The 13,436-nt window shown below is 41.1% G+C and overlaps 7 protein-coding genes across 7 annotated transcripts; 3 read left to right on the top strand and 4 right to left on the bottom strand.

Moving 5' to 3' along the window:
* On the bottom strand, positions 1-3,558 carry FOA43_001019 (uncharacterized protein; the record flags this gene model as incomplete). Its single annotated transcript, XM_038921343.1, has 1 exon — positions 1-3,558. The coding sequence occupies one exon, from the start codon at positions 3,556-3,558 to the stop codon at positions 1-3; it is 3,558 nt and encodes a 1,185-aa protein (XP_038777271.1).
* Positions 3,559-3,914: 356 nt separating this feature from the next.
* Positions 3,915-4,562, top strand: VPS21 (Vacuolar protein sorting-associated protein 21; the record flags this gene model as incomplete). The annotated part of the gene is made up of 1 exon (XM_038921342.1): positions 3,915-4,562. One exon carries the CDS (start codon positions 3,915-3,917, stop codon positions 4,560-4,562), a length of 648 nt encoding a protein of 215 aa, XP_038777270.1.
* Positions 4,563-4,663: 101 nt separating this feature from the next.
* On the bottom strand, positions 4,664-6,409 carry FOA43_001017 (uncharacterized protein; the record flags this gene model as incomplete). The annotated part of the gene is made up of 1 exon (XM_038921341.1): positions 4,664-6,409. One exon carries the CDS (start codon positions 6,407-6,409, stop codon positions 4,664-4,666), a length of 1,746 nt encoding a protein of 581 aa, XP_038777269.1.
* Positions 6,410-6,621: 212 nt separating this feature from the next.
* On the top strand, positions 6,622-7,704 carry FOA43_001016 (uncharacterized protein; the record flags this gene model as incomplete). Its single annotated transcript, XM_038921340.1, has 1 exon — positions 6,622-7,704. One exon carries the CDS (start codon positions 6,622-6,624, stop codon positions 7,702-7,704), a length of 1,083 nt encoding a protein of 360 aa, XP_038777268.1.
* A 41-nt stretch (positions 7,705-7,745) lies between these two features.
* Positions 7,746-9,467, bottom strand: FOA43_001015 (uncharacterized protein; the record flags this gene model as incomplete). Its single annotated transcript, XM_038921339.1, has 1 exon — positions 7,746-9,467. One exon carries the CDS (start codon positions 9,465-9,467, stop codon positions 7,746-7,748), a length of 1,722 nt encoding a protein of 573 aa, XP_038777267.1.
* A 235-nt stretch (positions 9,468-9,702) lies between these two features.
* Positions 9,703-11,622, bottom strand: FOA43_001014 (uncharacterized protein; the record flags this gene model as incomplete). The annotated part of the gene is made up of 1 exon (XM_038921338.1): positions 9,703-11,622. The coding sequence occupies one exon, from the start codon at positions 11,620-11,622 to the stop codon at positions 9,703-9,705; it is 1,920 nt and encodes a 639-aa protein (XP_038777266.1).
* A 261-nt stretch (positions 11,623-11,883) lies between these two features.
* On the top strand, positions 11,884-13,348 carry FOA43_001013 (uncharacterized protein; the record flags this gene model as incomplete). Its single annotated transcript, XM_038921337.1, has 3 exons — positions 11,884-11,993; positions 12,513-12,528; positions 13,301-13,348. 3 exons carry the CDS (start codon positions 11,884-11,886, stop codon positions 13,346-13,348), a joined length of 174 nt encoding a protein of 57 aa, XP_038777265.1.
* Positions 13,349-13,436: the final 88 nt, after the last annotated feature.

Raw genomic sequence — 13,436 nt, 5'->3', positions numbered from 1 at the left:
CTAAACTCCTGTCGCTCTGTATTCTTCAAGAAGATTACCCAAGCTTTCATCGCAAACAAAACCGACGTGCTTCTGCCATTCTTGCAAATGATTGATATCAATTTCAAAAGGCACCGTTTGTTCCATCTTGGCATCCCACATCTTTTTATTAGTGCTTGGAAATACAGCTATCGGCAATTTGGTAAGACCTGCTGTAATCAAACGAAAAGTTCTACCTTGGCGTTTGTAGTATTTAAGCAAGTTTTTACAGAGAGCCACTTTAGATTCTCCGGATTCTTCAAGAATTTCTTCAAGTTTATCCCTTTTGATTGGTAAGCCAACAGAAGAAAGAAAACAGTAAAGTCGAATCGGAGTAAGCATCTGTTCAACGACCTCCTGGGAACATTCGGTTGACAACATTGCAGACACTTTGATCCTTTTCCTGGATGTTGGAAGGATCTTGGTCTCGATGAAGGTCAAAAAGGATTCCAATTTTAGGTTTCTCAAATAAGATACGTCAATTGAGTCTTCACCAGTCAAATTGTGGGAGAATTGATATGATCTGTTGATTATCTGATCCCAATATCCTTGGTGCTGTCTTGCTAAAGAGCTTCCAGAAACACCAGAAACTAAAGAACCCTGAGTTAAACTCGAAGGACCTCCAGCGACATTCATTTTTTGATTGGAACTGCTGTACGCAGAAAGAAAGCGGCTGATGTACTGCGAATGAAACTTCTCATCGTTCAAGTTCTTACGGAATTCAACATACCACTCCATAATGATTTCCTGAACTTTTGTTTCTAGTGCTTCGGGTTTCAATTCAGCACTCATGATAGTTATATGAATACCTTCCACTTTCCGAAATGTTCTTAGACCAACCATGATCACATAACCAAGTTGATATTGGACTCTGAGCTTCCAGAGTAAAGAGTTGGAAAGAATGAAGGATAAAAGCTTGGTTAGCGTTCTGGATTGCATGTCTCTTCTCAATGATGTTTGAAGGAAGTAAGCGAGGGCATTTGTTGGATCTTTGCATGTCGACTTTGCAGTGATATTTTGATTTTCGGGAAGACAAATTGTTGAAGGTGCAGCCTGGTTTTGACCATCGAAGTGGTCAACCAACTGGCTAATGCATTGCGTAATCTCCTGCCGAACCTTCTCTTTGTCGTCAATATCCCCGTGAACCAAACAACTTGCATAACAACTGTGGAAGAGAGTACGAAATATTGCCGCCGTGGTTGTGAAGTCTAAATCTTCAAGAGCTTCAATCCTTCTGTCCAACAACCAAGTGTTCTGCTCCATAATCGCCATCAAGCCAAGAGATACTAATGTATGAGAAGGCATTGCTTGGCCAGATTTGTACTTTTTCATCACATCAATTCTGGAGTCTCTGAACTCTTCTGAAGTGACACTGCTTAGGAAGGTACGGGTTACAATCTTAGTTTCGTTGACCAACAATCCCAATACTTTAAGAATATTCAGCTTGGGACCTGAGATGTGAAGAATTACTCCTATATCTCCCTTCAAAGATGGAAATATATCATAGCTATATCCCATGACGAGTGCTGGATAGAGTTCTTCACGAAGCCTATTTTTCACTAAATTGCATAGCAATTCTAAAGCAATGATATCAGAGACTGTAATGTCAGAAGTAAGAGAGGATAATTCTACGCTGACAAACAATTTATCGTCAAAGGTGGAATCGTACTCTTTTTTAATCCAGAATTGACATCCAGAGTCGAAGTACTTCAATTCGGGAACAGATGTAGTGGTTATATTCTTTACTGCGTAACCTAAACTTGCTCCCATGGAAGTTTCCATATTGGCTTCGAACATGGCTAAGATTTTGTTTTGCTGAGTGATGATCTTTGGAGCAAAGCTATTTGGAGGCGGAATTCTGAAGACGCCACTATCTGTGTTCATATTCCAGCTTTTACTTGGAAAACTACCCACCTTATAGGTAAATTGGAAGTTTTCATCCTTACAGTCTGGTATGTTTTGATTCGTAATCCACGATGCTCCTGATTCCATGATGAAGGAATTTCCTACAAAGCTGAGTAGCATATTATCGGGATTGCAAGTTAAGGTCACAAAATCTTTGAACGATTGAGTTTGATGGATCCAGAATGCTTCAGAAGCTTTACTTTGATTAAAGGAATCAACAAATCCTTCATCAGTGACATCGAAGCACGGTGAACCTAAGAAGAACCACTGAGATAGCGATTTGAATGAGGAAAGAAGTCTTTCACTAAGTGACCTCATCTCACTTAAACCACCAACACCATTCTCGGCGTGGAAGAAATTGTACAAATTGATACTATTGAACTGAGAAAAGGCTTTGGCCAACTTACGTTCAAATTTATGATCTCTTGGATTCACGAACAGGCTCATGTAGTCAAAAAACAGTTGAATGACATGATCCAGATTTCTGACTCCTGTTTGTGTCATAGTTAGCTGCAACTCCAAAACAGTGGTGTTACTGGATAGAGAAAAAGCTTTTGCGACCGATTCACCAATGTATTTTTGTTTGAGGTATGAGCTGTTGAGACTGGATTTAGTTTCACTTCCCAAGATATGACACCAGAAAGAAGCAAAGATAGATAGCTGCTTAGGTGACCAGTCAGAACCACTAATATTAAAAGGAAAGAAGATTCTCAAGACCTGCTCAGAGTCGTCCTTTGAAATGATAATGAATCTTCCCAATTGATTTGGAGTGAAAATAATTGATTTATACCTCGGAAGCCAGATAGCAGCTGCAATATGTGAAGCTAAGAGACCTTCCGGAAGGTTTTCAGTATGCGATTTAGAAGAGGACTTCTTCAAAAGCTTTTCAAAGCCTGATCTCTCTTCACCAATTGTGGAGAAATGGGTGACGGCCAATTTTTGTAAGTGGTTGAGGGTTTGTGGGCCTTTTAAAACGATAGCAATACGTTCTGGAAGATATTCTTTTTTGAAGAAATCTTTAAGAATTGCTTGAATATCGTTTCTTGAGATGGTTTCGTGTAAGGTGGTGTAATTACCAGTGGAGAATCGATGAAACTCATTAGCAGGATTGGCTAGAAGCTTTAGACCTTGGAAGCCGATCCTGCTAATTGAGGAGCAGTTCTTAGTATGTTCGTTGTCAATAGCAATGACTTCTCTATCAGCATAGCTGGCATCGAATAGTGGATGCTTGAAGTAGGAAACGAACACCTCGAGGACGCTACCGAAAGCATCTTTTCCTTCTTTAATGTTGTTGGAAAAGACAATGGGAATACTGAAGAAGAAGGAAGTTTTTTCGTTGACAGTTACAGCGTTGCAGGAACCTCCAGCCTCGTGAATTTTAGTCTTATAGCTATCAATTTGCGGATATTCTTTAGAGCTTACACAAATCATATGTTCGCAAAGATGTGCTAAACCTGGAACATTGTCAGGATCGGCATGATGTCCAGTTGCGACAGAAAGTGACATGGTGGCAATATCTTCTGTAGGATCCGAAATAATAAGTGCAAGAATGCCGTTATCCAAGCGTAGAAATCTGTAGGATCTTCCTTTTGCCGAATAAGGGACTGGAAAAGGGTTATCGAAGAATTGAGGCATGATTGACCGAAGAAGGAAATTAATACATCACAGTTACTTGTCAGCATAATGAGTTACTTTTAATGCACTTATATATTCCTCGAAGTGATCTTGTCGTTCCAGTCTGGCTGCCTGTATCAAACCCAACTCCTGCTACACTTAAGTTTCCTAAATGAGACATGTCAAGGGTGCACAGTAAATTTTGAGTCGATCGACGCAAAATGAGGCCCGGGCTCAGCCGAGAATTTTATAGATTCCAAAGTTTGTCTGCTATCTAAAAGATAAAGAAAGAATGAGAAACAAGTTTATTTTACAAGAAAACATTGCGCCACTATTCGAAGCTACATTATCTGTTAGTCTCTGGAATCTGATACGCTATGTCAACTCCCGCTAATAACCAAATTTCAGTGAAGTTGGTGCTTTTAGGAGAAGCAGCTGTGGGCAAATCGTCTCTAGTTCTCCGATTTGTTTCGAATGACTTTGAAGAGAACAAGGAGCCAACGATCGGCGCTGCTTTTCTAACGCAAAGATGCACAATAGGTGATAAAAATATCAAATTCGAGATTTGGGACACTGCTGGACAAGAGAGATTTGCCAACTTAACTCCATTATACTACAGAAATGCACAGGCTGCTTTGGTTGTGTACGATATAACAAAGCCTGCCAGCTTCATAAAGGCTCGTCATTGGGTCAAAGAATTGCATGAACAGGCCGCTAAGAATATTATTATAGCTTTGGTCGGTAACAAATACGACCTTACGTTAGATTCTGAGTCCGGAGAGGAGATCGAAGGTGCCAGAAAGGTTTCCAGAGACGAAGGACAAGACTTGGCCAATGAGGAGAACCTACTTTTTTTCGAGACCAGTGCTAAGACAGCATTTAGCGTCAACGATGTTTTTACAACCATTGGAGAAAAGATTCCTGACGCTGTTGCAAAGAAAGGCAGCTCACGTGCCGAGAGTAATAGGATCGACTTGAGTGCTCCCGCCCAAACCGATATAAAGGAAAGTTCATGTTCTTGCTAAGGATAGTTGTTCGAATACTATTCTTAATTGTGTCTTCGTTTTTTTTTCTTCTTCTGTTACTCTCTCTTTATTTGGCTATTTATGTACACTGCTACTCATACTTACAATCTAGCTTTGCTCGGCTTGTCTAATCCACCTTTTGTAGCTGCTCTGTTAATAACAAGTCCGCCTTTATCAGAAGTGATGGCCTCTCCATTTCCAAAGAAAACCACACTCACCGTCAAATCATCTCTGTACCTCCTACTGAGAGGAGAAGGAATACTCACTAGCAAGTTAACATGATCTTTACTACCGCCGTTACTAAGCGCATTTCGGATCAAATGAGTAGCCACGTTATCATCTTCTACCAGGTAATTTCCTGTGGATGTGCTCTTCCTAAATGGCTGTTTGAATGATTTAGCAGAACTCTCGGATACATTAATAACCGTAGGTAAATGCAAATCCTTTGATCTGGGAATAATAGAATCAAGAAACGAGGTCTTTGGTTTGATCATGTTTTGCTTCTCCATCCAACGAATCACTAAGCCCACGATTTCTTCGTTGGAAAGCATTTCATACAATCCATCCGATGCCAACACGAGAAAATCATGCTTCTCTGGATTGATGTCATGTGTACTCACTACAGGTTCGGCGGTAACATAGGGAGGAGTCTTCAAATTAGTGGGGAGTTGACGTCCAAAGAACTTGTTGTAAATCTTGAGCTGTAAGTCTCTAGACCACTTGTATCTTGCATCTCCAAACGCTCTACTAGGCTCCAAAGAGCCTAACACTCGACCATTTCTGACCACATTAGGCTCATTTGGATGTTCGCTAACTAGGCGTGCCAGTTCGCTAGGATTGGAGCCTGTTTGGTCGACAGACAAGCTATTTACAGTCCATTCTTCATTATCGTTCAGCGAACCGAGTAAAGCACGCGAATCTCCAGTGACGGCCACTTTCAAACGCTTTGTGTGGGAATCATAAAAAGATAACAAAGCACATGAACCAGAAAGCGCAGGCATAAGTAACTCTGCTGCAGTGTTGGTGCTTTCAGGAAGATCTAACAACTTCTGCACATTCTTATTGACAATGGCATCATCTAGTCTGAGGAAACCAGCCTTAATGGCACGATCAATGGAGTCACTGGTTGGCACCATACGTAGGTTTTCATCAGTTAACTTGTATGCGGATGTTGCCAATTCTTCAACAACAATATTGATCAACTCGTCTCTTAGTTTGGCAGACGTGGTCCAGCCAGCGTGGCCGTCAAAAACTGACCAAAAATACCAATCAGAGCTGTCCCTTTCGTTATTATGATTCTGATCTTGAATTGGAACCTGAACGATTTTCTCGGACCGATCATCTTCAATAGGGTTGTTGCTTGATAATTGGCATATGTCATAACGGCTGACACCTTTACCTCTTTGAACCAGATAGCTCTCTTCAAATTGGCGCAATCTTCTGCTAACCTCCTCATCATTGAAAATCGGTAATCCCTGTTTGTCCTGCTTGGATCCTGTACCGCCATTTCTCACAGAGTCCGTGGTAGTTGCAGATGTCGAAAAGGAACGTTTTTCCATAGCCGCCGTATCAGCCATTAGCTTATCCAAGGAAGCGGAAGAAATGGAAGAATCGGCATGTAATCCATTTTTGGTAATTGAAATATACGACGTAGCCAATAGTAAGCCTCCGATGAAGGCAATGTTGAGATCTCTGCGCATCCTTCTGGAAATATTGTTAGATCTAGGAGACCTTTGTTGATGAGCAGACGAGAGTCGGGTTCCAGTATGAAAACCTTTGCAACGGGAACTAAGGTTTCTAAGCAGTCTAAGATGCGAAGCCTGAAGTTTCACCTTACAAGCAAACATCTTAATTGTTGAAATAGAAGACAAAGGAAAGGACTGGCGATAGCAATTGAGGTTTCTCCCTCTCAAAGATTCGCTACTGCGTGAGATTTTTTTTTTTTCAAGCTCCAAATTTTTTTTTTCACTTCTCCGCACAAGACATAGGAAAAAGAAGGTTGAAGTAGTGTGCCTATTTTTCACTTTTCATAGATTTACGTATAGAGCAGTGGTTGAATATGCCATCAAAGAAACAGAATAAGCAACAAAGGCAAGCTGAAAAGAAGTTGAAATCGAAGAGAGCTTCTCAAGTTGCCGAGGATAAAACATTTGGGTTGAAAAATAAGAATAAGTCTAAGAGAGTACAGAAATATGTGGAGACGGTAAAGAAGCAGGATCCTGAGTTGAGGAAGCAGGACGAAATAGCTAAAAGAAAGGGAGATGAAAAGAAGGCGATAGAGAAGGCACAAGAGGAAGCTGCGAGGTTGCTAAAGACGTCGATTCCAAAGCAGAAGATACCATTTGGAGTCGATCCTAAAACGATTCTATGTGAGTACTTCAAAGTGGGAGCATGTACTAGAGGAAAGAACTGCAAATTCAGTCATGATTTGGGAATAGTGAGAAAAGGCGAGAAGAGAGATTTATACACAGATGAAAAGGATAGAATTAAAGAGCAAGATCGAGAGGACAAGCTGAACGATACCATGGATCAATGGGACGAGGAAAAGCTCAGGAAGGTTGTTGCCAGTAAGCAGAAAGGAAAGCAGCCCTCTACGGATAAGGTCTGTAAGTATTTTATTGGAGCAGTGGAGGATGGAAAATATGGATGGTTCTGGAAGTGTCCTAACAATGATTCTAAGATGGGTATTGAATGTAAATATCGTCATTCGTTACCTCCGGGCTTTGTGTTGAAGACTAAGGAACAGACGCGACAAGAGAGGTTGGATGCAGATAAGATGCCTAAAATTACATTGGAAGAGTATATTGAAACAGCAAGAGATCAATTGGCTCACGATAAGCTTACGGAGATGACACAGGAGACATTTACTAAATGGAAAAAAGATCATAAGCAAAAGATACTGAATCAGAAAGAGGCTAAAAAGATGACTAAGACGGTGTTGAATGGTAGAGAAATAGTGATGAAGAAGTTCCAGGATAGGTTCTTTAGAGAGGAGGAGGAACTTGCAGCAGAAAAGGGTACTGCAGTTGATATGTCAGAGTTTAGGAAGGCCTTGAAGGAGATTGATGAAAAGGAGAGTGATGGTACAGTTATAAAGGACTACGGAGATGGTGAAGGAGCTTTTGCTGAAGCAAATGCTTAATGAGCACCATTCAATTTACTATACAGCTAGCAACGTAATGATTAACTATTTGCCTTAAGTAGATCAAAGCATTCTTTCATGATGTCTTCTGGATTCCACCAGAATTTCAATTCAATCTCTGCAGGAAGTTCTTTTACAACCTCTGCTGTTCTCTCCTTCCATGTTTCAAATTTGAGGTCGAGAACTACAGAATTCTGGTTGAAATCACCAGGAAATTCGTCCAAAGTATCTGGAAGGGGAGAGGAGTTGAGCCAAGGAAGATGATGATGGTCTTGGTCTCGATCCAAGAGAGCTCCTCCTTCAGGAAGTGAGATTTCCGGAATCCTTCTAGCAGGCAACCGCGGTGGATTGTTGCCCATAGAAATAGAGCGTCGCAGTCTCGTTCGAGAAGTCCGGTTGATAGGCTTTCCATGCAGTTCCGAGGGTTTGTGAGGAACTATGGGAGGAATTCGACGAGGAAGAGGTTGTTGGCTTATAGTCTTGGGCTTGTGCAACTGAGATTTGTTCTTGCTGAGCATACGTTCAAGCCTCTTAACATTGTCTCTGTCGTTACCCAAAGAAGAAAAGGATCCAGCAACAGCCCTTATATATATAGCCAAGATTTGGTTGCCAAACTCTGGTATAAGAGATACATATGCCTCTATGTCCTGTTCGCCAGAATCTCCCAAGAGAATGAACTTTCTTTGCGGAAAATCCCGAATAATCTGCTCCAATGTACCCTTCTTTCTCTCCGATGAAGCCATCCTCACCGAAGAAAATATGTTTCCAAAGTATTGCTTTAAATGTATAGACGTCATAGGCATGTTTTCGTACTCTAAAAAGCCGCTTACAATGTTGTACACCTGCCAGGGAGAGTTGGACACATAATGAATGGCACACCCAAAATGCTGGTCCATTATTTGGAACCATTTGGGCACTCCGGGCACTTCACACTCAGAGTAAGGTCTAGAAAAGATGTTTCTGAAAATATCAATCTTATCACCAACCACGCCTGTTATTCGTACTGTGTCATCAACGTCAGAAATCACACTCAACCCTTTCAATGGAATTGATCGGATATCTTCGAGCTGAATAACCTCCAGATTAATTGTCGAGCTCGCCTCAACATATGAGGGGGCATATTCGGTTTGGATCTCCACCATAAACATTCCATACTGATCTGTATACAAATCGTTGGTAATGATATTTTCTGCCTCTTGTTGGGAGCCAATCCGAATTCTCAACAATGTTCTCGGTATACCTGCGGCTATCACTCCACTCATTCTATTTATTGTGATCTCTTCTGCAACATTGTCAACAGCCACCTGAGAGCCACTGGAGGAAGTGTCATCGTCATCGTACTCCTCAAAGTGGGTCTGGTTAATGGGATGTTCAATTGCCTCGGCAAATTGATCTTCAAATTGATCGGCAGCAGAGTAGGGAACAGATGCTCTAGCCATTCTTTTGGCTAAAGATAGCATCATTCGATTCTTTCTGTTCAGTCGTCCTGGAGTAAATATACCTCCAGACACCTTGGTAAAGTAAGATCCAGGGCTTGTCTCACGACTATAACTGTTATATAATTGTATGAATGCATTTTCGGGTACAGAATCATCTTCCGATGACGAATTATCACCATTGAAACGCTGCGTCACCTTCTTATAATAGCTGGACTGTTTGGTTGCATTGACAGCACTGTGAAATTTGCGACGCCCTATGGCGAGGTACGACTGCAATTCTTGAGTCTTGGACATCTCCGCAGCGTCTTCATCTGACTGGTCCATAGCAATTGAGAGAATTGAATGAGGTTGTCAAAATTTAGATATATCACTGGCGGCTCAAGGGCAAGAACAATAAGAAGAAAAAAGGGAAGACGTCTTCACTTGGAGATGCCCTTGTCTCAAATATGTTATCAGAAGCGCGACCGTGCTCGCAGCCTCCATCAGGTAGATAGATACTCATTTAATATTTATACGATGCGTTAATTAAAACTATATGTATGTACTTATGAGTAAGCGATTAAAAGTCGATGACATCCTTGATCGTATAGCAGACGACGATGGGTAATGAGACTACCAAAAGCGCATACTGAGAGATAATGTACAAAGCCAAGCAATTCATAGGAGCGCATTCTGTCTCTCCTGGCTTCATGCAACTGGCGGTAATGTATATTTGAACGGTAGCACTCGGCAACGCAAATTCAATACATGTGACAAGCATGGCCATTGGATCATCTAACCAATGTATAGCCTTCAACTTGTTCACCCAAAGAATACCTATAATAGGTAAAATGCACAATCTGTAGATCGTCTCACATAAGATCGATTTCCAGAAACCTGGTGGTATCTGAGACACCTCCAAACGTCCCAAAATCGAGCCTATAAGCAGCAAGCCTATAGGCACACAGGGTAAACCAATGTAATCGGCATACATGAGAATGAACGATAGAGGAGCCTGTTTATCTGGTGCATTTGCAACGGTAACGGATCCTGTATTTACAAATAAAGCCTTCAACCAAGGTATCAATGCAACAGTAAGGGAGACAACCAAGGCGATGGAATTAGGTTTCTTGAAATTTGCCGCAAAGAAAAGAAAATAACGAACCACTTTATATCTCTTTGCCAATGGAAGCTTTTTACTCACATCCTCGATATCTTTATGGCTCAACTGCGTTTCCGTAACGATGTTAGCCATCGTTGAGGTGTTTTGATTGTGAGGTTCCGCACGAGAATACTCTCTAATCAATCCTTCGGCCAAAGATTCTGGCTTACTTCTTCTAGTTCTATTGCTTCTCGTGTCACTTTCATACAATGAAATTGGATCTAACTCTGCATCAATAGGCATCTCTTCATCACGGTAATTATAGCTTCTAGCAGAAGGAATTTTGGACACAGTGGGATGCGAAACAGTCGGCGAAAACATCTTGCTGGCACGAGAAGTGGTTTTTCTGACCAACGAGCGAGGATCCAGTGACGAAGAACCTCTTCGGTGATGTATTCTCGAGTTTTCCGTTTCAAGTGTGTAAGCCTCTGATAGTGTAGACGTCGGAGATACTGGTATCATATCAGAATCAGTCATGGAGACGACCCTGCTAATAGGGTGTAATGCTTTAGGAACGGGAAGTGTTTTGTGGTCGGACTTCTCACCGGAGTAGTTTTGTGTCTTCTGCTGCATTGGGTCAGTGTCGCTACTGGAAAGACTGGACACGGACTCGATGTTAGATATAGAAGCATCGGGCATTTGTTGAGGTTTCTCAGGTTGGGAGGATTTGTTCTTAGTACCCTCGCTTCCACTTGAGGTTCCCTCGCTCTCACTGACTTTCTGATGGGATTCCTTTTCTGCTCTGGTGGTCGAACTACTGTTCTGAGTCTCCTGATCATGATCTAAATCTTCTTCTTCGTCGTCAGCATGAGATCTAATGTACTTAAAATCCAATTCCACAAGCTGAAATAAACCACAGTTAAACTGTGCCATCACGTACATTGCCAACCAAATAATGACATAGGCTGTACCCTTCTCCGACTGTTCAGTAGTCAACATAGACATGGCCTGCAAATAGGCTATCGGTAAATCGGATACGTTCTGCATGATTCCAGCCAACATAGCTCCACCCACCCAACGATACTTTTTTGTTTTGGGAACGGGTGTAAACAGCACAATAAGACCAGCAACGGCAGCATTAAGAACGTAGAGGATGACGGCTGACAACACGATGACGCCGATAGTTTTGATATCATCAATGGATATATAACTGACAACCCTATCGAAAATCAAACCAGGCATAAACACGAGAAGAACCAAATCACTGATGGCACGGGAGGTAGCTACACCAAGATAGCCCGTCCTCGCAAGAAAAAATCCAGTCAATATGATCATATACATACGTATGATAGGCTTGACTGACGAGAAGATCACTTCTCCAAGAGCTGCATCAGACATGATGATTAGTAAAGAAGGAGAAGATATGCTAAGCAAAGATTTATAGAGGAAGGAATAAAAGAGTGCAAAATAGTAAAAAAAATTACGGACTCTTAGTTTGACAGCATTAGTTCATCTTAGTTCCGACCATCACTCATAAATATGGGTGGGCAAGGTTAGTAGTGCATAAGTTCGCGAAGGGGGACGAATTCGTTTACTACACTATAAAGAAATTTTTTCATACTGCGCCGTTAAGCTTAGATTAGATATCTATTGTCGGTCATGACGGAGTTCTTTTGGGGGGAGCAAACTTCTTGGGTGGAGAACTTGTTTGCCCTTGACGATAACAACAGATTACCGTCAATGAAGATTATTCATAATTTGGGAATTTCGTAGATAATGTAGCAGAGGATAGTGTTGTGTCTGACATTCTATTACTCAATAAGATCTCCTGTGACCGGCTTAACTTTCTCAAATGTCCAAACGTGGCGGTGCAAAAGTAGGGCAACGGAGAAAGTATCTTTGATGTGGCGGTGTGATAAAAGGGATTCATCAATGCAGTTCTTGTATTAGTTCATCACCATGAAGATCGAAGTGTATGAAGATCCCCTTGAAACCTCCCGGTATAGAGATTCCCTGAGTTGTTCTGTTCCATTTGATTTCAATGCTTATCCGCTTCGTTTCGTTCTTCCTTTAAAAGATTGTACTTACAAACGAAATCCTCTTCAGACGAGAATCTTGATTAATGGTAGAAACAATATTGAACAACTTTGCGAATACCTGGCAAATGAGCTTGCCATGAAACAGTTCTCGACAGCATCTTCTGCGAGTGATATTTCCTGTCTACCGTGTGTACATGTTTATAAACTCCATCATCTAACTTCCAAATGGCTATTAGTAGTCAACGATAGAGAATTGGTTGTAAAGGTAAGTTTTCGCAAAACGTGTCATCATTCTTTATTTCCATCTAACAAATAGCTTATTTCTCATCTCTTTCATACCGAAGGAGGGATCCAGATAATAATTCCAACGGAGTCTTGCTCAACTATTCCCAAATCAATCATTTTGACTCAGGTTTCAACATTCATACATCCTCAATTCATTGCTAAATGCTTTCAAATTGATTTTAATACAGTTGAGATCCCAAATAATCACTTCCTCATCTTGGAAGCAATTGATCTTATTACAAATCACATGTCGCGAGCCTCTGAAAACTTCACATTCTCACTCTACTCCTTGGCACAATTGTCTCCTCCATCATCTTTATACTACCAGGAAAACCTTTTGAACCAAAGAACGGATTTTGCAGATAAGCTGAAGTTAATAAAGACTGAAAAGGAAACGAAAGAAGAGCCCAAACTGGAAATTGACTCCTTAACTGTTCATAACCTTTTATGTCCCTATAAGGAAGTGTCTTTTTTGATCGGAAAGCACGGGAAACGAATTGAAAAAATTAGGCTATCTTCCAATGCCAAAATTAAAGTACATCAGCAAGCTTCGTTACATGATAATTTGCTTCTACCGGTCAATATCGGAGAACATGATCCCAGCTTCAATGCAGCCACAAAAAATTACTATTGAAGGAACACAGGAAGAAGTTGACAAGGCAGAATCCCTAATCACAGAAATAATACAGATTAGGAGATTAAACAAACAGACAGATCGATCCTGGTGATATCTCAGATCTTCCTAATAATAGCATAGGGCCTTCTCCGGCTACCATTTAGCTTCAATACATTTTATGTAGTACACGCCCATCCCGTGAAAATTTTTTCTTTTTTCTTGGCAAAGTGAATAAAGAAAAGGATAATTTGAAAAGTTCAAAATCTGAGAGT

The sequence above is a fragment of the Brettanomyces nanus genome, chromosome 1, assembly GCF_011074865.1.
Source record: "Brettanomyces nanus chromosome 1, complete sequence".
Taxonomy (NCBI): domain Eukaryota; kingdom Fungi; phylum Ascomycota; class Pichiomycetes; order Pichiales; family Pichiaceae; genus Brettanomyces; species Brettanomyces nanus.
The sequence above is the reverse complement of the archived record's forward strand: the minus strand, read 5'-3'. Positions and strand labels throughout refer to the sequence as shown.